Below are 25,221 nucleotides of genomic sequence, written 5' to 3' on the forward strand. Positions count from 1 at the left end.
CTTGAGCTTCTTGTCTTGCTAAATTGATGTTTATCTCAACAATTGAAGAAGTTGTTGCAACCCCACTTCCAATAGATGGAACCCTAGCAAACCCTACTGAAATTGAAAGAGGGGGGCATTACTAATGGGGATATTCCTTCCCTTTTTTTACCCCTTCCTTGCTGCCCTTGATTGATCCACGACTGCTATAAAAATAAATAAAAAATGTAAACAAAATGACGGGAAAACTGTTGTAGCAAAACTAAAAAATGGGAGGGAAATCCACATACTTATAGCTTGAATCACCTCCAAAACACGCCTATCTCCTTTGTTGATTGCTGCCACAGTCCCACAACTCCAAAACCACAATTGCAAATGAGCAAAAGTGGCCCAATTTTGACTTTAATCAAGCCCGCGAGTAGTTTTTTTGCTAGACACATGTCCGAAAATCGCAATCACTGTGGGAGCAAATCAGACAACTGTGGGACACGAATCTCGATTTCGTGACATGCTCTAGCCTCGAATCAGAGATGTGTCCCTCGAGAATCGTGTCCAACACGTTGGATTCATGACATGTGGGGGGAGTGAATCTGGTGACTTAGCAACTAGGGTTTTCAAATAAACTTTTTTTTACTGTTCAAAAATAAATAATCATTCTAGCACAAACGTAATCTTCAACAAACAATTCTGTCCAATCAGTGCATGATTAATTATCCAATAATTCACCAATAATAATGTAACCCAAACTGATCAGTTTGTTCCAGTGTAGCAATTCGAATTTAACATAGGTAGAAAATAGTTCGCTACTGCTAATCAAACAACCGAACTATACTATTTTAAATTACGTGACCCCTTTAGAATTAATCTGCTTTAGGAGAGGAGCTACTTCAGAAATCTCCGTGCAAGTCCTGTGATTAATAGACTTAGAAGTACTGTGGAATGCTCCAAGAATTTCCCACGCTTACCACCGTAGGATAGTCGTGTGACTTTTAGGAATACTGTCTAGTAGAAATAACCGACGGTAATCTTAAGAGGTTCGATCTATTTCAGTGAATTTTTGCCTTATGCCTCAGACAAACCCACATTGCCTTAGATAATGCTCGACGACTTATTCCAGAGAATCCTGACCTGTTGGGAGAGATTCACTACTGGTGGTTTCAGGACAATCTCGTACATTCTAAAATTCGGTACTTTCCCTCATGCATTCACTGGAGGGTTAGACCCTACATCTGTACCCCTGTACAAGTGCCTTGACATGTATTGCCTTGAATTTTTTTTATGGTGACTCTGATCTGCCACAGGTTTGGTCTATTCACCTGGATGGCCTTAGGGCAGTGTCGTCCAGCTTCAGAAGAGTTCTGCCCTACCCCATATCACTTGTTTCACGGGGGAAACTGCTCAGAGCTTTGATTTGCCACAAATTTCCAATCTAGACTTGTACATGACCTTCACTGCCTCTTCAAAGAGTAGGTTACTTGTAGCTAGAATAATTAAAAAAGAGACATATTGGGATTGAAAAGCTTCGGTCCTTCCTCAAAAAGATAATTCCTTGTGCGCGAACAAAGTAGAAAGAGGGAAAAAAACTATTTAGGGTGGAATCTTTCACCATTGAAATTAGAAGAAAGAGACTAGGTAGGGTGGGATCACCTCCATTGAAACTAGTAAAGAGGAAAAGGGGTCTTAGACCCTCAGAGCCTCAGGGTTAAAGAAGAACAAAGACAAATGATCCAATTCAATGATGTCCCAAATGAATCTAGCCCTCTCGTATTTATAGATTTCTTTGAAGGGATTTTTCTCCTTAATTTATTGAGTGAGGTTCACTCAAAACCTCAACTTGGGTTTCTTTGCCCAACTGCCCCAAAACTTGTCTTTCGCCACCCAAACATTGGGTACATTGGGGTTTTCCCCTTTATCAAGGACTATAGCCTACAAGGATCGATAGGTTATTTCGTCTCTTGGACAATTAATTTCTCGAGGACAGTACAGGCTATTTCCAAAATGCCATTCTTCTTAGTTTCCCAAGCTTTAATCCCATGGAGGGATGTCATATAGAGAGTTCTACTTCATTAGTTAACCATCGCTTTAAAGGGGTCAACCTTAGGAGATTATGAAGAGGAGGATTTCCTAGGATATTGTCTTGCGAGAACTTGATGCCTTTTCCATTCCTAGGGATCTAAGATAGGTGTTTTGGTAGCAAAGGTAGGGCCTTTTTGAGGAGATTCCAAATTGATGATCCCTTATTGCCTTGTGGGGAATGATCGAGACAACACTTTCTCTAATGATAGATATTTTTTACGCAAGCCCTTTTTCCACCACTCTTTGCGACACGTGACTAGTCTCTAGAGAAGTTTAGCTCTTATGGCAATATTCATTAGTCGGGTCCTGAATGCCAAGCCCTCTATGAGATGTGGCTTGAGACTTACCCTCGTACCATAAGAGTTTCCGAATGTCCCAAATTTAGACATGTTTAACACAAAAGGGAGCAGGCAAGGTTGAAAATTAAAAGATTGGAAGTGTTGAAAGGATTGCTTTAATTAACACTAGTATCCTTGAGGGGTTTAACCAATGAGTGCCCCATTGAGCAAATTTGCTTTTGACTTTGTTGAGTATAGATTGCCAAGACTCTGAATTCAAGGAGCACACGCTGATTTGCATGCCAAGGTATCTGAAGGAACTCCATTATTCCATAATATTTGAACCCTAAGATCTATGATATGAAGAGCATTATTCCCCTGGAGGCGTTTTAGGTGAAAATTTGAGCTTTATTGTGGTTGATTAGACCAACCGAGACCCGAGCAAATAACTCTAGCACAAATTTAAACTTGGATGCAATAATGGAAGAAGCTCTACCTAACAATAAAGTATTCTCTGTGAATTGGTGTTAAAATTGACAACTGAGGCTAAATTCCACTTTGGATAGCTCAACTCATTTGATGGAGATGATTATTGCATTAAATTCCTCTTTTCGAGAGGACCAAAATCGACCTAAAGAGCATCAAATTTGGAGAAGGAGAAATATGTATTTGAGGTCAAACTCACACGTGTGCAAATTGTCAAGGTTGGCCAAATCATCATGTAGGCTCATGAAGCCCAGTGGACATGTCTCTTGACCCTCAACGACTTGTATAAATAAGAGAGACCTCCAACATCATTTGGCATCATCACAACTCATCATTTCTCTCTCCTTGTCTAATTGGGTCATACAAATTGCAGAAGCAACTCTTCTTCTCTCACACATGTCGCTGAAAGAGGACAAATTTCAGGAGGTCGAATTTCAAAATTGATGCAAGCTTTGACCAACATTGACTAATGGCTGTTTGATTGAGTTTGACTGTGATGTTTGTGGGAAAATTTTTGTTTGGGCAGGCTGCATCCATTGGCCCAAATACCAAGATTTTCTGTGTTGTTTGACTTTCATTAACCCATGACCTTTTTGACCACAGTGTTGACTTCATGTTTACCAAGTTTGACCGTTGTTTTGTTGATTGTTTTGGGTTGACTTTGACTAGCAAAAGAGGCCGAGTTTGACTGGGTTTGACCAAGCTACATTGAGGACTGTTCGCTTTTGTGTTGACTAGCGTGGACTTTCTGGTTAGTGCTGTTGATTATTGCTGTTTGGAAGCAGGAAAATCACAGATTGACTCAGTTGTTTTGGACAGTAGTTTTGATCACCTATTGGCAAGTCAATATTGATTTTGTTGTACTCTCTCTCTCTGCTGAACATTTGATATTTATAATAAGAATAATTGACCAAAGCGTTTTCCCCATCTTGGGGTTTTTCCTTGGCATTCACCAAATCCTTGTGTTCTCTTGTCTTAATTTGTCTTTTGTTTTTATTGTTCATGTTCTATCTACTATTATTGTCAATGTGAAGATTAATGTGATTGCTATTGGAAATTAAATTGGAAATTGTCATTAGGCTAACTAAAGGACATTGAAGTAATTTTTGCAAGCATAGAACATGCCATTGTTAACTAAAATTAACATGGAATTAGAGCCCAGGTGAAGACAAAGCCCAAGCAAGAGAGAAAAGCAATCACTAAGACATTTGTTGGTCAATGATTATTGGACAAGTCTCAATGGCTTCTACATCCTGCTTCAAGACCGAAGACAAGCTCAATTTAAAATCTGAGTATCATGAATGGAAGATGACTTTGGACTTGACCTTGGAGGAGCATGAAGTATTGCACTGATTGCAGGGAAAGTGGTGGAGCCTCTTTCAAATGCATTGGCTGCTGCTAGACCGAAGTATCGAAAAGATGAGGTCAAAGCTAAGAAAATTTTGATTGACTCCATTCAAAAGCATTTGGTTGCCTATATTTTTGATTTGGGAACCTCTAAGGAAATATATGATAAGTTGGTTGGGATGTTCAAAGTGAAAAATGCAAGTCAAATAATTTTTCTCAAGAACAAGTTGAAGGATATCAAGATGGATAAATGGGAGTCTATTCAATCCTACTTCATGAGAATGACCCAAATCAAGAATGACCTACTAGCTATTGGAGAAGTTATTGCTGACAGGGAGCTCACTTTCATTGCACTTGGAAGTCTTTCAAGACCATGGGATGTATTTACCACCACCATTCTTAACAATGATAGGATACCTGGTTTTGATGAGTTATTGGTTAGATGCTCTCAAGAGGAGACTAGGATAATGGAGAGGGATAAGCCCTCCAATGTGAGTGAACCTACTACCTTCTCTGTTCATGCAAAAAGGAAGATTAATTCTAGTTCAAGGAGACAGGGTCAAGGATCTAAGAAGGGATTCAAAGAAGGAAGAAAAAGAAGGTGCTACAATTGCAACAGGTTCAACCACTATGCTAGAGAGTGCCCTCACAAGAAGAATACTCCAAGGGATGACAACAACAACAACAACAACAACAACAATTTCAAAGGCAGTGGCAATCAAAGGAACAATAGGTTCAACAACAAAGGAAAGAGGAATGCTCCCGCTACTCGAAATGGAAATGGTCGACCTCCCAAAAGGACAAGAAATGCCAGGTATGATGAAAGTAATGTTGTAGAAAAACAAGATGAGTTTTATCTTATTTCTGCTCTATCTACTGCCTCTCCTTCAGAAACTTTGGATCTTTGGTTGATTCATTGTGGAGCCTCAAGGCACTTCACTGGATACAAGAAGGCCCTCTCAAATTTCGTTGAAAAGAAGACAAATCTAAAGATCACACTTGAAGATAATGCCACCGAGCCTGTGAAAGGGATATGAACTTTGACTCTTCACTTGAATCAAGGTCAAACCATTAATCTACAAGAAGTATTGTATGTGCCCGATTTGAAGAACTTGGTGTCTATTTCTGCGATGGAAGATAAAGGCTTCAAGGTAGCATTCATTGATGGAAAGGTACGTATATGGCATAGAAACCCTAAAGATGCATTTACTCTTGGATTTAGGGTTGATGGTCTCTATCAAGTTGGTGGAAGTCCTTTGGGAGCTTTGGCGAGTGATACTTTTCTTCAATGTAAATTATGACACTAGAGATTTGCCCACTTACACTATAAAGCTTTACCTCGGTTAAGGAAGATGGTCATAGGTATGCCAGAGTTTAATATGAACCATGGAGTGTGTCAGGGTTGTGCAACTAGGAAACATACAAAGGAATCGTTCCTTTCTAGCGAAAGAAAGACGACCGATATTCTTCAATTGGTCCATTCTGACCTATCTGGTGCCCTGCTTGTAACCTCATTGAGAGAATACATATACACTATGCAACATTTGTGGATGACTAGTCATGCAAAACATGGATCTATTTCTTGAAGAGGAAGGATGAAGTGTTCAAATGGTTCTGTTATTTCAAGGCATTGGTGGAAAATCAAATAAGGAAGAAGATCAAGACGTTGAGGACCGATAATGGAATCGAATATGAATCAAATGAATTCAATGACTTTTGCAGAGAGGTTGGCATTAAGAGGGAGACAATTGTTCCATACACTCTTGAGCAAAATGGCGTTGTTGAAAGGAAGAATCGAACGATTATGGAAGCCACCCATGCCATGATCTATGATCAAGGTCTACTGAAGTTCTTATGGGGAGAAGCTGCCAACACTGCCGTATATGTTCAAAATAGGAGCCCGCATCAAGCTTTGGATTTCAAGACACTTGAGGAAGTTTTCATTGGTAAGAAACTTGATGTTTCTCATTTTAGAATCTTTGGTTGTCTGGTATACTTTCATGTGCCTAAAGAGAAAAGGAATAAGTTGGAAGCTTCCGGGAAGAAAGGAATATTTGTTGGCTACAATGAAAATTCAAAAGCATATAGGATATATGTACTTGGTCAAAGAGATGTGGAAGTAAGCCATGATGTTACCTTTGATGAAGACACTGCCCTTGGGAAAGCCAAAGATCTCCCTATCCCAAGGAAGGACGATGATGATGCTATCGAAAAACAAGATGAACCTTCGACGGATGAGCCTATGCTCGATGTTGATGGTTTGATGGATCCTATTGATCCACCTCCTAGTGATCCCTCTACCTCAAGGAAAAGACCACTATGGCTCAAAGATACTCTCAAAGATGCTGAAAGACATATTGCTCCAAGAGGGACATTTCGTGAAAGTAAGAAGCTGAACAGGTATCAAGGGTATTTGGCTGCTATGAGTACTATTGTTCAAGTTGAACCTTGCACGTTCGAAGAAGCCGTAAAGCACCAAGTATGGAAAGATGTGATGAATGAGGAATATGAATCGATCATGAAGAATGATGTTTGGGACGTGGTGCCTAGACCTAAGGACAAGTCTGTGGTCACCTCAAAATGGCTTTACAAAATTAAACATGGAGCTGATGGGAGTGCTGAAAAATATAAGGCTAAGTTCGTTGCTCGTGGCTTCTCTCAAAAGGAAGGAGTGGACTATGACGAAATATTTGCATTGGTTGCTCGATATAATACTATCCGATCTATTATTGCTCTCGCTGCCAATCAAGGATGGAGCCTACATCAAATGGACGTCAAGACTACTATCTTGCATGGCTCGCTTAAGGAGGAAGTCTACTTGGAAGAACTTCAGGGGTTTGAAGTACAAGATTGAAAGACACTGTTGTAGCGGCTACAACCACCCTCCAAAATTTTGGCTTGCACCCAATTTTAGAGCCTCCCTTGAGAGTTTCACTTGATGACTGCACACACTCGGGTTCACTCTGTGAGCTTGTGTGAGTCTTCGCATTCGCCTTGCTTGTTCATTTCACCAAGTCTTGCATGTTGATGTCAAATTCATGCTTGCGACCATGTTCTGGTTATGTTCAAAGTCTTCGCTTCGTGTGTACTTGTTGTGTTTGCTATGAAAACATCTGTCACACTCACACACGGAGTCACATTTGCTGTCGCGCAAGCATCGTCATGGTCAGCCAACGATCAATCACAAGTGTCGTGTTTGTCGTTTACACCGTCGGTCAGTCATGTCGTCTCGTCGTCGAGTCATGCAAGTGTGTGTTTGCAAGATTTCACTCGTTTACACACTTAGTCATTTTGATGAAGTTTTGACGACCGGACAACCCTCTGATAGCCGGACCATCACCTTGCCATCGACTCAATCGAATGTCACCTAGACCAGTGCAAAAGCACCAAGCAAGCCATTTCAAGCTGCTTTGCTCGCAAGCAAATCAATCAGTCTCCATGCTAGTCAACCAGAGAGTTTGAGCCCGCAGCCACCTCGGAACTGACTACCCTGAAAAATTGCGCAGAGGTTGTAAGCATTGCCTGCTCTGCTGACTGAGAAAATTGCGCAGATAGGCTAGACAGATACCTAGTGCTCATCCCTGTCTCTCTCAGGAAATTGTGCAATTTTTTTTGCATCCCTCCCGACAGTCGACCGACTGCTCATCTAAAAAATTTCACAGTTTTCATGAGTAGGCCCTTTGCTGCCTAGCAGTCCGCTCATTTCGGAAACTGCGCAGATTTTCCCTGCCCAGCGTCCTTGCAACCCAGACTGTTCCCCTCAAAAACTGCGCAGTTTTGTCCTCTAGCCGGGCCAGACCTTGAGGACAGTCACTGTCGATCCAGATTGCCTATCTCCATCACCCAATGACTCTTGCGCAGTTTTCATCAGCAGTGCACGGAGCCTTCATCTCGCCTCGCAACCTTCTCGCCTCTCCCAGTTACCTACATCCGAAATGATCATGTATCATGGTAGACTAGGAGGTTTTTGGATTTGATGTCGTCTCGTCATGAGTGACTGTAGGAATAGGTACACAAACAAACATGGCACGACGACGAACGGGATGAACGAAGGGGAGCACATGCAAAAGGACAGGTTCACCAACAGACGAACAAACGATGCATGCAAAGAGATGTGCTCATGAACGGACGATCATGCAAAGATGTGTTCGCGGACGGACGGATGAGCAAACATGCAAGATGTGCTCACGGACGGACGAACGAACGAACATGCACCTTTCGCGAACAGACAAACCTGTCAAGCCTTCCAACATACAAGCAAGGAGCAACGTGCAAAAGAAACATCAAGCGAACCAACGACCATTGAAGACTCCGCGCACTTTGCCATGCGGAGGTGAAGCTGTGACACACCATGAGGACATCCATCACCCAACAACACTGCAGCTCGACATGCACACCAGCAGCAGCACGAATGTACCAACACTGTCATGTTAATTCATGTCATGAGTCATGTCGTCCACATCTCTACTGTGGGCCATACTGTCTATCAATGTAATGTAACGTGGAAGTCCAAGAGACCCACTTGTACAAAGAGTCATGTAAAGTCGAAAAGTCATGGAAGTCAAACAATCATGAGGGTAGTCGAACAGCCACAAGGGTTAGTTTCACCCTTGGCTATAAATACCCCCTCATTTGTACATGCAAAGGACTTTTCACCTCAACTCCTCCCACATAGCCAAGAGAGTTTGTAATCTTTTCTTTGAGGAGTAAGTAGTGGCTCCAACGCCCCTCACACGGGGTTAGTGATGTATGGTGTAACGATGTGTCTTGGAACTTTCGCTTAATTCAGAAGCCTGCTAACAGGCCAACATGTTTTCACACATGTATTGTAACTGTTGTAAGACTAATCTTTAACACTTGTGATGCATGTTGCTTTAACCTGTGTTTCACATTTGAACTATTTCATTACATGTAATACACAATGCTGTTAAAGCTCTCTCGCCCGTGTAGACTACTCTCCCGGACATCAGACAGACCTTTCACATAAAACTTGCTGTAAACAACCGTTGCACTCGTGTGGACTAATCCGCTGAGTGTTATACGTGTTATCTTCCCTTGTGTGTTGTGACTGCCACATTCGTGTGGACTGCTCCGCCGGAAGCTGTGCACGTCCTATTATGTTGTGTGTTCCTAGCAGCGTTGGGACTTCTCCCAATCGACTTAGGACTCACTCTTACCCCTTGACAGTGAAAGAACCATTGACACAATTGACACTTACACTCACCAAGCACGCGAACCTCACTTCTCGAAGACAAAGCAGACCACTCTCTTGTGCTGACAAGCAAGAGTTGAGGCAAATCCTTAAGATAATGGTGACGGGGCCATCGTACCGGATGGGACTCCCACATCAAACGGTGTGAGGTCTAGTTGGGACTTCGTACTGGGGTGATCCCTTGAATGTTGGCGGGTCTAGCACCGTCAACATTTCTGGCGCTAGAAGAATGGCAGCCGATTGTATATGGCTGAACATCCTTTGATACTCATTCATCAACCATCTGGTCAAGCCAGTAACTCGCACTCCCCCTCACCTACATGCGACTTTGCAGTTGGTTACTCCTCATCTCCCAGGATTGAACACGAGATTCTGTATCATCAACTTCGCTCTGTCTGTTCCATCACTCGCCAGTGTGCGAAAGCAGTCGGACTGATCCCAGGCATACAACATCTTCCATACGCTTCAAGAAAGCCAAAAGCCACTCCTACAGGAGTTGTTGTATCATTGGTGGAAGAAGTAGCCCTTGCCACACTTGAAGGTCTGGCAGAAGCTATTGAAGATGGAGAGGAACCCCTGGTCTTTCAGCAAGGCGAGCAAGACACTCTTGTGATCTTGAGATTTGACTCTAGTATAGGAGGCAGAGGGGAAGGCAACAAAGGAGGTGGAGGCGGAGATGAACCAACGGACTCAGAGCCGAAACCATCATATTCTGAAAGAGAGGAGGAGGACGAAGAAGAAGAAGAGATGGCTTACCCAAATCTGGAGTGGATGACTCAGGGACCCTTGGCTCTCCTGGCTGTTCTGCACAAGATGCCGAAGTGAGCGGAGAGGATGAACATCAAGTTTAACCTTGACAACACAGTGAAGGCGTAAGATCACTTGGACAACTTCTACTTGTAGCTGTAGACCCTTGAGGTACGGTATGACGACGTAGCATGTAGATTGTTTCCATGTACCTTGGATAGTCGCGCAGCTGCATGGTATCACAACCTTCCACTGAAAAGTTTGCTGATGATAAGACCCCAACCATGCTACTTAAAGAATTGGGAACCTTATGGATGGAGGGAAAAGAAAAAGTAAAAGACTTCAATCAGAGGTTTACACACATATTGAACAAGTTTGCAGTGGACACTAAACCTCATGACTCCATCACCGTTGATTACTACATGTCCGCACTGCCAACCAACATTGCGCAGTTCGTCAAACGAGTTACAAAACCAACACTCTTAGAAAGCTGTGAAGAGGCTATCGCTGTTGAAAAAGACCTGCGCGCAATTGGAGTCATCAAGGATGACGAACCAGAAAAGGACTCCAAAGATGCGAGTAGGAAGTCCCAAGCAATGGCGAGCAAGGGTAGAGACAAGGAAGCAACTGATATTGAAACCCTCACTCGCCTCGTCAAGAACTTGACCACAGAAGTGTCCGAGCTCAAACAATGAAAAACAGACACATCTGCAAGTAGCCATCCGCCCAGGCAGAGGCAGGCAAGCAGCTCATTAGGCAACAACCGGTTTGCTTCAAAAACTATGCAGAAATCTGTGTTCCAAGTCAAAAAGTGTGCAGATCTCAAGTTCTGCTCATTCCATGAAGAACATCCTTGAAAACTCTTGTTCGTACTGGAAGCGAGTCGCAAACTCTGTATGTAGTCATACACTCTATGCAGAAAACAATATGCAGGAGCAGCCGGAAGACACTGATGACGACGAAGAGGTTGCACCTGATGAACCATCAAGTTCTGGGCATGTGGTGAATGTGTATCAGTGCTCGCAAGCAATGCCGAAGACAAACACCGAGAAGCAGCCCCAAAAGCAAAATGATCGTTACAATCTTAGGAGTAAAGGGGCTCCCCTTACACTTGGGGAAGCACAAGAGAAAATGAGATTGCTGATGAGGAAGGTTGATCCACCGGCCGCCCCAAAGCAGAAAACACAAAACAAGTCTGGGAAGACAGCGACAGACAATAATGCATCCATGAGCAGCAAGCTGCAGAACACTCCGCCAGATGACACGAACATCTGTTCTACCCCGGACACCTCGGTGAGTCTACCACTTCTGGACTACAACATTGTTGATGAGGCTATTGCTGTTGAAAAAGACCTGCGCTCAATTGGAGTCATCAAGGATGACGAACCAGAAAAGGACTCCAAAGATGCGAGCAGGAAGTCCCAAGCAATGGCGAGCAAGGGTAGAGACAAGGAAGCAACTGATATTGAAACCCTCACTCGCCTCGTCAAGAACTTGACCACAGAAGTGTCCGAGCTCAAACAATGGAAACAGACACATCTGCAAGTAGCCATCCGCCCAGGCAGAGGCAGGCAAGCAGCTCATTAGGCAACAACCGGTTTGCTTCAAAAACTATGCAGAAATCTGTGTTCCAGGTCGAAAAGTGTGCAGATCCCAAGTTCTGCTCATTCCATGAAGAACATCCTTGAAAACTCTTGTTCGGACTGGAAGCGAGTCGCAAACTCTGTATGTAGTCATACACTCGATGCAGAAAACAATATGCAGGAGCAGTCGGAAGACACTGATGACGACGAAGAGGTTGCACCTGATGAACCATCAAGTTCTGGGCATGTGGTGAATGTGTATCAGTGCTCGCAAGCAATGCCGAAGACAAACACCGAGAAGCAGCCCCAAAAGCAAAATGATCGTTACAATCTTAGGAGTAAAGGGGCTCCCCTTACACTTGGGGAAGCACAAGAGAAAATGAGATTGCTGATGAGGAAGGTTGATCCACCGGCCGCCCCAAAGCAGAAAACACAAAACAAGTCTGGGAAGACAGCGACAGACAAGAATACATCCATGAGCAGCAAGCTGCAGAACACTCCGCCAGATGACACGAACATCTGTTCTACCCCGGACACCTCGGTGAGTCTACCACCTCTGGACTACAACATTGTTGATGACATGAAGAAAAATCAGGCGAACATCAGTTTGTTCGAGTTAGCTAAGATCCAGAGTCAACGAGACATCTTGTTGCGCGCATTGGGACAGACAACAACAGACAACGTAACCTCTACCAGCAAGGGAGCAAGCACACCTCCCGGATTGCTTTCTACTGTGCTCAACACACTCCGGATGGAAGAAGCAAACTCAGGTTGCCCTCCATTCTTGCTATCCTTTGAAATCTTTAACTACAATGTTCACAACTGCTTGGTTGATTTTGGCGTGACCGCCAACGTTATGCCACTCTCCATTGCAAAGCAGATCAATGCACAATGGAGCGAAATGTCCGCGCGAATCATCCAACTTGATCGAACATTGGTACCAACCATTGGTGAACTGCGAGACGTGATCATCCGACTATCTCATGACAATCGAGTCCACCAATGCACCAACATAGTTGTTGTGGACATACCGGAAGCATACGGCCTACTACTCGAAAGAGACTAGTCTAGCATGCTGGATAGGTATTTTGCTACAGACTGGTCCTACATGTGGCTTCAGTACAAGGGAAAATGCAACCAAATCCGGGTATTGTCCGAGAGGTATATAAAGCACAATGTTACCCCCCTTAACGGTGAGAATGAACCGTTGGCCTTCGTAGAACTCATGCTTGGCAACTGCCTCTTAGAAATAACATTGGATGTTATCCTGCACGGCCAGCTCCAACCTCACCAGACACGCAGTGGGGACTCCTTCCTTGCTCAACTGATGGTAATGAAACATGTACAATGCATTGTATCAATAGTAGCAGTAGCAGTAGCAGCAACAGTACTAGCATGCCAGATGGTCCGTGTACAGACAAGCAGTGGGCCATGGATTTTGACGAATTAAAGACAACATGACAGTGCAAGGACCGGATGTATCTCAGTCGCCCAAAATAACCAAAAATGCATGATTTCAAGCTGTTTGAAGTTCTAGTGCACAAACAACGTTGCTGAGTATGAAGCACTCGTGTTGAGCTTACAAAGGACCATCAACCTCAACGTGCTTGCATTCAAAGTGATACTACACCCCGCAGACAGTGTTGATGCTTTCAAGGACATAACAACTGATGAAGGTAAGCACGAGCAACACTTGAAAATTGCAGCTGAGGGCAAGAAAGGTGACCCCACCCCCAAGGGTGTGATTTCCCTCAACGAGCTATATGATTTGTAGAACTTCTGTTGAGGGCCAAGAAATAGCAGAACCCACAGGGCCACCACTACGAACAAACAAAGCAACCTGGGAACCGATCATAATTCGAAGGTAGCCAGCCTTGGTATAAATTACACACCACACCAACGGCAAGTCTTTGACCGCTTGATCGAACGGTACCGGGATGTGTCTACACGGACAGATGATGACCTGAGTACACACTACACGCGAGCAATCCAACACGAGATTCCAGGTAAAGGAGGAGTCAAGTCGTTGCAGCAAAGGCCAGGTAAAACACATATGTTGTTTGAACTCCTTATACAGAAAAAATTGACTAAGATTTTGGATGATTGGATTACTTGCAAAGTTCGTCATCATACTTGGGTTTCTAATTTAAATTTCGCACGTAAGAAATCTGGGGAAATCCGCTTATGCATTGATTTCAGGAACTTGAACCGCTCCCGGAATAAAAACAACTACCCCGTGCCATCATCTGAGCCTATGTTGCACGTAGTATCTGAAGCAGTGGTGTCATCTTCACTTAAAGGTCTTTTGGAATACCACCAGGTTCTGGTAGTGAAACTCGGTGGACTTATACTGGTCCATGAGAAACTTGGCACACACACATGCCGTCTGCAATCACTTGACGGGAGGGTTGACAACCTTCCTGTCAACAGCCAAGATCTCAAGCATTACTTCTAGTAGGCTGGGCCGCGCCCCGTGCCATGTACATAGTCTGCTTGCTGCTTGTTGTTTTCATCTTGTTTGCTTTGCTTACTATCTTTGTTTTCACTTTGTTTGTTCTGCTTGCTATTTTCATTTATGTGTGTTTGTTTGCTTGATATATTACTATTTTTGTTATCGGAAATGAGTGCTGCCAACTACTACGTTCTGTCTTTTGAATAGAGTATGTGGCTAAAATATGAAGAGACTTGTGACATTGCAGCACTTGGCCAATCTTGTGTCTGTCTTCTCTATGCTTGGTTACAACCTTCGGCCAATGAAGTCTTGATGGAAAATACGAGCCGTCTGCAAGGGAAGTTTTGGTCCAACCACGAGCCTGTGTCCACACTAGGAAGCCTCATGCCTACACCCAACCTTCTACTTTGTGTGTCAAGCTCATCCAACTAGTAGAAATGGAGAAGGGGAAAATTTAAACGAGCAAACCTATGTCAGAGGTCTTACATGCTTCTTTGAAGGAACAACCTCTTCTGCTCTCAATAAGCCGAGATCCCTTTTCTGCCCCAAAAATAAATAAGTGCCTATGCATAGTCCTCTCGAAAAAAATACAAAGGCGAAAGAAGAGAAAGGCTTCTTGCTTCAGAGAGGTGAAGCATGCAATTCTACCGGGGCACTGACTAGGCTCGCTGGCAGTGGAGCGATGCGTGTGTTCCTGCGTGACTCCACCGGGGTAATGTCCAGGCCTGTTTGCAGCGGAGCAACACCAAAGATGAAAACTTATACTCTGAAAATCTTCAACTTGCGAGCTAAAATACCCTTTCTGAATTCGAAACGCTGTGATCAGGCTGAACTTTTGATTGTGTTTGACTGAGTTGGCAAAAGGTGAACCATGTATGTCCATGGGGTAAATGGGAAAGCCGAAGTAACCCGCTCAATGATTCAATACTCCTTGAAAGACCAAGGCCCTGTGTTGTCAATGAACCAAAACAGAGAAGCTGGAATTCTACCAGTGTGTCGTCAAGTGTTGTAGCGGCTACAACCACCCTCCAAAATTTTGGCTTGCACCCAATTACGGAGCCTCCCTTGAGAATTTCACTTCATGACTGCACACACTCGGGTTCACTTCGTGAGTTCGTCTGAGTCTTCGCATTCGCCTTGCTTGTTCATTTCACTAAGTCTTGCATGTTGATGTCAGAGTCATGCTTGCGATCATGTTCTGGTTATGTTCAAAGTCTTCGCTTCGTGTGTGCTTGTTGTGTTCACTATGAAAACATCAGTCGCACTCACACACAGAGTCACATTCGCTGTCGTGCAAGCATCGTCACGGTCAACCAACGATGAATCACAAGTGTCGCCCTTGTCGCTTACAGTGTTGGTCAGTCATGTTGTACATGTGTGTTTGGATGGTTTGAGTCGTCTCGTCGTCGAGTCATGCAAGTGTGTGTTTGCAAGATCACATATGCATCTTTCACTCGTTGACACACTTAGTCATTTTGCTGAAGTTTTGACGACCGGACTCCCCTCTGACAACTGGACCATCACCCCTCCATTGACTTGATCGATTGTCACCCAAAACAGTGCAGAAGTACCAAGCAAACTATTTCAAGCTGTGTTGCCCGCAAGCAAATCAATCAGTGTCCATGTTGGTGAATCGGAGAGTTTGACCCGACAACCACCCCGACATTGACTCCCCTGAAAAATTGAGCAGAGGCTTCAAGCATTGCCTGCTCTGTTGACTGAGAAAATTGCGCAGATAGGCCGGACAAACACTCAGTGCCCGTCCCTGTCTCGCTCAGGAAATTGCACAATTTTTTCTCCCGACAGTCGACCGATTGCTCATCCAAAAAATTGCGCAGTTTTCATGAGCATTCCCTTTGTTGCCCAACAGTGCGCTCAGAGCTCAAAAATTGCGCAAAGATGATCAGCAGGTCGACCTCCCAGCACGAGTGCAATTTCCCTCGTCAGCAGCTCCTAGCAGCAGACTGCCATTTCCCTCCAGGAATTGCGCAGTTTCAGTTGCCAAACTCCTGGCAGATGACTGCCAGTTCCCTCCAGGAATTGCGCAGTTTTGGCTGCCAATGACCCAACAACATGCTGCCAGTTCCCTCCAGGGATTGTGCAGTTTTGGCTGCTAAGCTCCCGGCCGGTTCCTCCAAAAAATTGCGCAATTTCTGTCTGCCAAGCCTCCCTACAGCCTAACCTATTCCTCCAAAAAATTGTGCAGTGCTCGTTCTGGAAACTACACAGATTTTGCCTGCCTAGCCTCCTTGTAACCCGGACTGCTCCCCTAAAAAACTGTGCAGTTTTGTCCTCCAGCCGGGCCAAACCTCGCAGATAGTCACTGTCGATCTGGATGGCCCATCTCCATCACCCAGTGATTCTTGCGCATTTTTCATCAGCAGTGCCCAGAGCCTACGTCCCACCTCACAACCTTCTCGCCTCTCCCAGTCACCTGCATCCGGAATGATCATGGAATGATCATGTATCATGGTAGACTAGGAGGTTTTTGTATTTGATGTCGTCTCGTCATGAGTGACTGTAGGAACATGTACACAAACAAACATGGCGCGACGACGAACGAGATGAACGAAGGGGAGCACATGCAAAGGGATAGGTTCACCAATAGACGAACAAATGATGCATGCAAACAGATGTGTCTGTAATGGACGATCATGCAAAGATGTGTTCGCGGACGGACGAATGAACAAACATGCAAGATGCGCTCGCAGACGGACAAGCGAACGAACATGCACCTTTCGTGAACAGACGAACCTGTCAAGCCTTCCAACATACAAGCAAGGAGCAACGTGCAAAAGCAACATCAAGCGAACCAACGACCATCGAAGACTCTGCGCACTTTGCCATGCGAAGGTGAAGCTGTGACACACCATGAGGACATCCATCACCCAACAACATTGCAGCTCGACATGCACACCAGCAGCAACACGAATGTACCAGCACTGTCATGTCGAGTCATGTCATCCACATCTCTACTGTGGGCCATACTGTCTATCAATGTAATGTAACGTGGAAGTCCAAGAGACCCACTTGTTGTACAAAGAGTCATGTAAAGTCGAAAAGTCATGGAAGTCAAACAGTCATGAGGGTAGTCAAACAACCACAAGGGTTAGTTTCACCCTTGGCTATAAATACCCCCTCATTTGTACATGCAAAGGACTTTTCACCTCAGCTCCTCCCACATAGCCAAGAGAGTTTGTAATCTTTTCTTTGAGGAGTAAGTAGTGGCTCCAATGCCCCTCACACAGGGTTAGTGATGTATGGTGTAACGATGTGTCTTGGAACTTTCGCTTAATTCAGAAGCCTGCTAACAGGGCAACATGTTTTCACACATGTATTGTAACTGTTGTAAGACTAATCTTTAACACTTGTGATGCATGTTGCTTTAACCTGTGTTTCACATTTGAACTATTTCACTTGTTGTAATACATAATCTATTAATGAAAATGTGTTGTATATGCTGTTAACGCTCTCGGCCGTGTAGACTACTCTCCCGGACATCAGACAAACCTTTCACATAAAACTTGTTGTAAACAATCATTGCACTCGTGTGGGCTAATCCACTGAGTGTTATACGTGTTATCTTCCCTTGTGTGTTGTGACTGCCGCATCTGTGTGGACTGCTCCACCAGAAGTTGTGCACGTCCTGTTGTGTTGTGTGTTCCTAGCAGCGTTGGGACTTCTCCCAACTAACTTGGGACTCACTCTCATCCACTCCCTCGACAGTGAAAAAACCATTGACACAAGTGACACTTACACCCACCAGGCACGCGAACCTCACTTCTTGAAGACAAAGCAGACCACTCTCTTGTGCTAACAAGCAAGAGTTGAGGCAAATCGTTAAGATAATGGCAACTGGGCCATCGTATCGGATGGGACTCCAACACCAAACGGTGTGAGGTCTAGTTGGGACTTCATACCGGGGTGATCCCCTGAATGTTGGCGGGCCTAGCACCATCAATAGACACATGTCTGTTGGCTGAAGAAATCCCTCTACGGGTTGAAGCAAACCCCTAGGGCTTGGTACGAAAGGATTGACTGTTATTGTATGAAGCTGGGATGTATGAGGAGCTATGCTGATATAAACCTATACTTCAAGGTTGAAAAGGACATGCCTCTCATTTTGGTCCTTTATGTTGATGATTTCTTTCTCACTTGGTGCAAACCCTCTCATTTATCAATGCAAGAGGGAGTTAACTTCTGAGTTCGAGATGAATGACCTAGGTTTGATGTATTACTTCCTAGGCCTGGAGGTCTGGGAAAAGCCAGGGGAGATTTTCCTTTCTCATGGAAAATACATTGTGAAGCTGCTAGAGAGATGTGGGATGGTGGAGCGCAAGTCTATGTCTGCTCCGATTGAACTCAACTTCAAGAAGCTATGTGGAAGTGTTGCTGGGCCTGAATTGGCAAACCCTTTTGAATATAGACAACTTGTGGGGGCCCTGATGTTCTTGGTAAAATCTCGTCCGGACATATGCTTCGCTGTAAATACTTTGAGTCAATTTATGGTTGAGCTTTATCACATACATTGGATTGCTGCTAAGAATCTCTTGAGATATCTCCGTGGCACAATCAACTATGGGTTGAGATACACTGCCGGGAATTTGAGGCTATGTGGATATTCTAATGCTAATTGGGTTGACATTGTGGTAGATAAAAAGAGCACGTCTGGATGTTCTTCTCATTGGGATCTGCTTCAATTTATTGGATGAACAAGAAGCATAAATTAGTTTCTCTAAGCACCACCGAGGCCTAATACGTTGCAGTTAGTATGGCTTGCTATGAAGCTATTTGGTCGAGGAAGCACTTCAGTGAGCTGTTTGAGCACCTGCTGGATACCACCATTATCTATTGCGATAACCAGAGTGGGATTTGCCTTTTAGAGAATCCCATGTTCCATGACCGCTCCAAGCACATTGATATCAGGTACCACTTTATCGTGGATATGATACAACAGGGAGCAATAAGGCTCCAACACATCAAAACTGATGAGCAAGTTGCTGACATCCTCACGAAGCCCTTGGGGAAGGTCAAATAACTAGCCTTCTGAGAAAGACTTGGAGTCTTAGAAGGACTGTCCCATGAGGGTCCCTCTTGAGTTGGACATTAAGCTCTGGGAGCCCCTAGGGGCTTGGGGTACTTGGAGCTATGAGCAACCATAGGGTGAGTGGTTCACCTGCCCCTATAGGTATGCTATGTATAGGGTGAGTGGTTCACCCTCCCCTGTGATACCCATGATGATATAATGAGAGCATAGGGTGAGCGGTTCACCTTCCCCTATAGCTGATGATATATGCATAGGATGAGTGGTTCATCTTCTCATATGACATATGAGTAGGATGAGTGGTTCACCTTTTCCTATGGATGCCCCAACATACATCCTACCCATGTAGTCCGAGATTCATGCGAAGTACTTCTCATATGGCCAATGAATTGGGAAAAGCAGATAGGGACCATAGCACTACAGATGGACACATCATGTGCTTCCGTACCCCCTATGTCTAGGATTGCATGGTGTTCAACAACTTGATCACTTGGGATCAAGTTTGATTGGGGTTCTACCCCTAGTTATGTGGACTGACTTTTGTCAGTGGAGAGTGGTAAGGACTTGTGCCTCACTCTCGATCGATTCTTCTTCATTTTCTGTATTAATGTTCAATGGAGTTGAGACAAGATGTAGAGATGGATCATTATGACAGGTTGGCATGATGGATTGGCAAATGGAATTCTCCCTAGTTGAGAGGGAGTGTTAAAATTGACAACTAGGGCCAAATTCCACTTTGGACAGTTCATTTGATGGAGATGATTATTGTATTAAATTCCTCTTTTCGAGAGGACGAAAATTGACCTAAAGATCATCAAATTTGGACAAGGAGAAATATGTTTTTGAGGCCAAACCCACACGTGCAAATTGTAAAGGCCGGCTGCATCATCATGTAGGCTCATGAAGCCCAATGGACATGTCTCTTGACCCTCAACGACTTGTATAAATAAGAGAGACCTCCAACCTCATTTGGCATCATCACAACTCATCATTTCTCTCTCATCTGATTGGGTCATACAAATTGCAGAAGCAGCTCTTTTTCTCTCACATGTGTGGCTGAAAGAGGACGAATTTCAGAACTGATGCAGGGTTTGACCAGCGTTGACCAAGGGCTATTTGACTGAGTTTGACTGCGATTTTTGTGGGAAACTTTTTGTTTGGGCAGGCCACATTCATTGGCACAAATACCAAGATTTTCTGGGCTGTTTGACTTGTGTTGACTGTTTGACCACTGTTTTGTTGACTGTTTTGGGCTGACTTTGACCAGCAAAGGAGGCTGAGTTTGACTGGGTTTGACCAAGCTACATTGAGTACTATTTGCTGCTGCGTTGACCAGTGTTGACTTTCTGGTTAGGGCTGTTGACTGCTGCTATTTGGAAGCAGGAAAATCACAAATTGACTGGGCTGTTTTGGACAGTGGTTTTGATCATCTATTGGCAAGTCAATATTGATTTTATTGTACTCTCTCTCTCTGCTGAACATTTGATATTTATAATAAGAAGAATTGATCAAAGGGTTTTCCCCATCTTGGGGTTTTTCCCTGGCATTCGCCAAATCCTTGTGTTCTCTTGTCTTGGCTTGTCTTCTGCTTTTATTGTTCATGTTCTATCTACAGTTATTGTCAATGTGATTGCTATTGGAAATTAAATTGGAAATTGTCATTGGGCTAACTAAAGGACATTGAAGTAATCGTTGCAAGCATAGAACATACCATTGTTAACTAAAATTAACAATTGGGAATGGTTAATATTCTTCGTTCCTCGCATGATCTTGATTCCAGGTAGATGTGCTCTTACTCTTTCACTTTCCAGCTTTCTGCTGAGAGGTTCTACCATGATAATGTAAAGATAGGGTGATAGAGGACATCCTTGCCTATGACCCTTGTTGGTTCTGAAAAAACTTATCAATCGATCGTTGATTAGAAGGGCAGTCCATGGGTTGCTAATGCAAGTTGAGATCCATCTGATAAAGAGTGCGTTGAAGCCAAATTTATGCATGGCATCTAGGTAAAATAAATTACGGACACCGTCAAAAGCGTTGGCCATCTCTAGCTTAATGATAATGCCCTTGGCCCTTCGCAAACAACTAGAGTTGATGGCTTCTTGCACCATAATTGTGTTCTCCATGAATCCTCCTTTGTTATCTGAAATAATCTTTGTCAGTGATTTCTTATGTTCATTTTCTATGATTTTAGTCATGATTTGTATGCAACATTGCATAGAGAGATGTGTTGGAACTTGGAACCTGGCGAAGGGGGGATTGATTTCCTTGTGAATGGGAGCTATGAAGGTCAAGTTTGTGCCTCCTCCGTTTCTTTCTAATTGTTGGATGTATTGCAACATTTTTATAAAATCAATTTTTATGATGTGCCAACAGCTTTAGAAGAAATACATTGTGAACCCATTGGGATGTGGGCCAGCTATCATCAATTCATGCTAATCCAGAACCCCTGAAGTTACTGGAGTAATAACTGATTGAATGGCTTTCAGTATCAAAAAGTGCTGGTAAATCTTGCGAGATTAGAATACCAACCTTACTCAGAATAACGTGAAAGGTTTTCTTATGTAGTGTTACATGCAGTAATCTTCCATGCATGTCTTCTTTACCCCATTGCTAGTTACATCTGGATCTCCACCATCTCCTATGACCACTTATCTAGTTTATCACAGAAAATCTCAAAAGTCGTCAAGCTTGCTTTATCCCAACCAATGGGTAAGGTTTATGTACTCTTGCAGTTTGTAAAGTTGCTGATATGTTTGAATCTCTGATGTTCTACATTTGGTTCCAAGGATGAGACACTTTAAGCTCTCCTGGACATTGGTTTGGATTTTTGCTGTTCTTTTTTTCAAAGGAATAATTGCACCCCACCCTCACAATTAAGCAAATATTGGGGTTGATGGAACTGTGCCAGGTCTCGTGTAGCTCTCCCCTTCTTTCCTGGAATTCTGGATGTGGAAGTCGGATCAACTGCTAGCCACATAGGTAGCTGGTAACCATAGAGGACCTGATGAGATTTTCTGTCAAGACTTCTGTGGACTTAGCACTAAAGCATCCATCTATTGAGCTAACCCTTGGCGATGGGTTATTGCTGTTTTGTCTCATTGCATATCTATATATGAAGGATGACAACATTAAAATTGTGTCGGGGAAAGAAGGGAGTTTTTTGATTTGAAGTTGTGCTGATCATGTTGTGGAGTGTTCCATCTTCTCTGGTCATCAGGTTTTTCTGAGGATGGGGCTGTAGTTTTTGACATCAAAAATAACTTGTTTCTATGATATGCATAAATAGTTTTTTGGATATGCATGTGTTCATCCATTTGTGCAATGAAATGTGTCCTAACATTACACTTATTTTCATGCAGGATAGACATTCGATCAAATAAGAAAACAGAGGAACCCATTCTAATCCACAAAAAGGGTTCTAAAGTTGTGGGACTTCATTTCAATCCATTAAATCCAGATCTTCTGATCAGCTGTGGCAATGATCATTTTGTAAGTACCTTTTCATCATTGGAACCATTGATTAAACAAGGAATGCTGTCACAAAGCTGCTTTTATTTTTCTTTTCATTGATTTTTAAGTCTGTAAAGTAAATTGTTTTATGCTCGTGTTCCTTCCTTCAGTATCACATATGTACGTTGGTTGCATTCATTAGATGCTTGTTGTATGAAGAAACTATCTATCATTTCCATTTGTCTTTGTTCTGGTTGAGTCTTGACCCCAATTTAAAAGGATTTTGGATAAATATAGGGTAGTTTTGTTGTTTGTTGTAGGCTCGTCTTTGGGATATTCGCCAATTAAAAGCGGGGACCTTCCTGGGAGAGTTGAAACACCCACGTGTTGTGAACTCTGCTTATTTTTCGCCAAAAACTGGCTGTAAAATCATGACTACCTGCCAAGATAATCGGATACGTGTATGGGATTCTATCTTTGGTGATTTGAGCTCTCCAAGCCGTGAGATCGTCCATAGTCATGATTTTAATCGTCACTTGACCTGCTTTCGTGCCGAATGGGATCCAAAGGTCTCTCTTTGCTAACTTGCTTTCCTTTCCATTCTCAGGTTTGACAACTAAAAGGTCTCGCTTGTTTTTTATCTCCTTTTGCAAATTGTAATTGAGTGTGGGGTGTGCAGGATCCGTCCGAGTGCCTTGCAGTTATTGGTCGTTACATAAGTGATAATTTCAATGGCATAGCTTTGCATCCAATTGATTTCATCGATACAAGCAATGGACAGCTTGTTGCTGAAGTAATGGATCCAAATATAACAACGATCACCCCTGTGAATAAATTGCATCCTCGAGAAGATATTTTGGCATCGGGAAGCTCCAGGTTCACTTTCTGAGTTCATATATTCGTGCATTCCACTTCAGTTTTTCATGGATTATTGTTATTATTATTATGATTATGTTCAAGGCTTCCCTTTATTGCTGAACTGTACTTTATTATTATTCTTTTCTTTTAAAATCTAATTTTAGTTTTTTCTTTTTCATCAACACTGATGGCAATAAAATAATGCCCGTCAGCTACACATGTATTGACTAACTGTAAAAACTTGTTTTTTTTTTGTCTTTCTAATTTTCCACCACTGCTTGATTGGGTTACAGATCTTTGTTCATTTGGCGACCAAAAGAAGAGATTGATTCTGATGAGACGACCAATGAAAGAACTCACAAGGTCTCAATTTATACTGTCCAAAATGGAAAGCAGCAAAAGGGCAAATTTGTAGATGGGAATGATGACGACGACGACGATTTCCCTTCAAAGAAAAAGGGAAAATCAAATATCACGCCCTCCAAAATAGTAACATGCCCATCAGATGCAAAGTCAAAAAAATCAAGGCAAAAATGATTCGTCTTTGTTTAGGATGATTCCAATTTTGTTGTAGATATAACCAATACTAAACCAATACTAACATATGTATAATTGTAATATTTCAAGACATGCAAAATACTTGCAGATATTTATCACTAGGGTTGATATTGGGCACTAAGGTTGCAAAATTTTGGTATATTGTACAGTGAATGCTCACAATTTTGAATGTTGCTTGTGTTACACCATCTGACGTATCTTTTAAAAGACATTTTCCTCGCATTAGTTGATGTACAAAGGTTGCCTCATTTTCTTAACGGAGTTTTATAATTAAATCTTTTTCCTACTTTCGTTTTTTCGTTATATTTTCCCCAACGCATGATGGCATTTACCGCAACAAGGATTAATACTCAGATGCACGCATATTTTCAGTGAACATTGAGTATTGTGCACACTGCTGAAACTGTTTCATTTGGAATCCGGATAATTTTAATTGAAGAATTTGGTGGCAGGAAAATGGCTACTCAGCAGCCTATGGAAGAACACTATTTTAGGGTTGTTCATGGGCACTGAGTGGCCGCTACATCCACTACGTCCATGGGAAAATCCAAGTAGATCAACTTGAAGGGATCTAGCCGTCAGCTAACCTAGCAATGCCCAACCCCAAGGGCATCGAGGAGATTTGACCCCATGACTTCCTGGTAGCTGAGGTACTTAGCAACAGGAGCTTGACCAGTTGAGCTATCCCTTGGGATTTTTTAAGGTGGTTCACGGAAACTGAGTGGTCGCCACGGGAAAATCCAAGTAGATCAACCCGAAGGGATCTATCTGTCGGCCAAACTAGCAAAGCCCAACCCCAAGGGCGTCGAGGAGATTTGACCTCGTGACCTCCCTATAAACAAGGTACCTAGCCACAGAAACTCGACCCACTGAGCTATCCTTGGGGCTACCTATAGAAGAGCACTATATGAAGTTTAAGCTACCTTATTTGAGGAATATGAACTAGGAATATGAAGTTCACTCTCTATTATGCCTATTAACATATAGCAAGTTGAATTAGTTTTGCCGAGGATTATATTTTAAAGGCAAATTCTGAAAATAACTAAGTTTATTCGGCTTAGATGCTGTTGTGTCGTAGTCATTTTGATGTGTTTATGGTTTTCAGAATCTGACATCTCTTTCTTAATCTGCAAAATTAGAGATGAGAG

At 43.1% G+C, this 25,221-nt stretch overlaps 1 protein-coding gene across 1 annotated transcript in view; it reads left to right on the forward strand.

Annotated features, from left to right (window-relative positions):
* Positions 1-24,359, forward strand: part of LOC149152884 (protein DAMAGED DNA-BINDING 2-like) — a 156,284-nt gene extending 131,925 nt beyond the window's left edge. The window contains exons 8-11 of the mRNA XM_089440683.1: positions 22,567-22,696; positions 22,978-23,226; positions 23,337-23,533; positions 23,809-24,359. Coding sequence (XP_089296809.1) covers positions 22,567-22,696; positions 22,978-23,226; positions 23,337-23,533; positions 23,809-24,052 — 820 coding nt within the window. The 3' untranslated portion in view covers positions 24,053-24,359. The remainder of the gene's footprint in view (positions 1-22,566; positions 22,697-22,977; positions 23,227-23,336; positions 23,534-23,808) is intronic.
* Positions 24,360-25,221: the final 862 nt, after the last annotated feature.

This window comes from Pinus tabuliformis, chromosome 9 (genome assembly GCF_031772625.1).
Source record: "Pinus tabuliformis cultivar Carrire ecotype Pingquan chromosome 9, CPIR1, whole genome shotgun sequence".
In the NCBI taxonomy this organism is placed as follows: Eukaryota; Viridiplantae; Streptophyta; class Pinopsida; order Pinales; family Pinaceae; genus Pinus; species Pinus tabuliformis.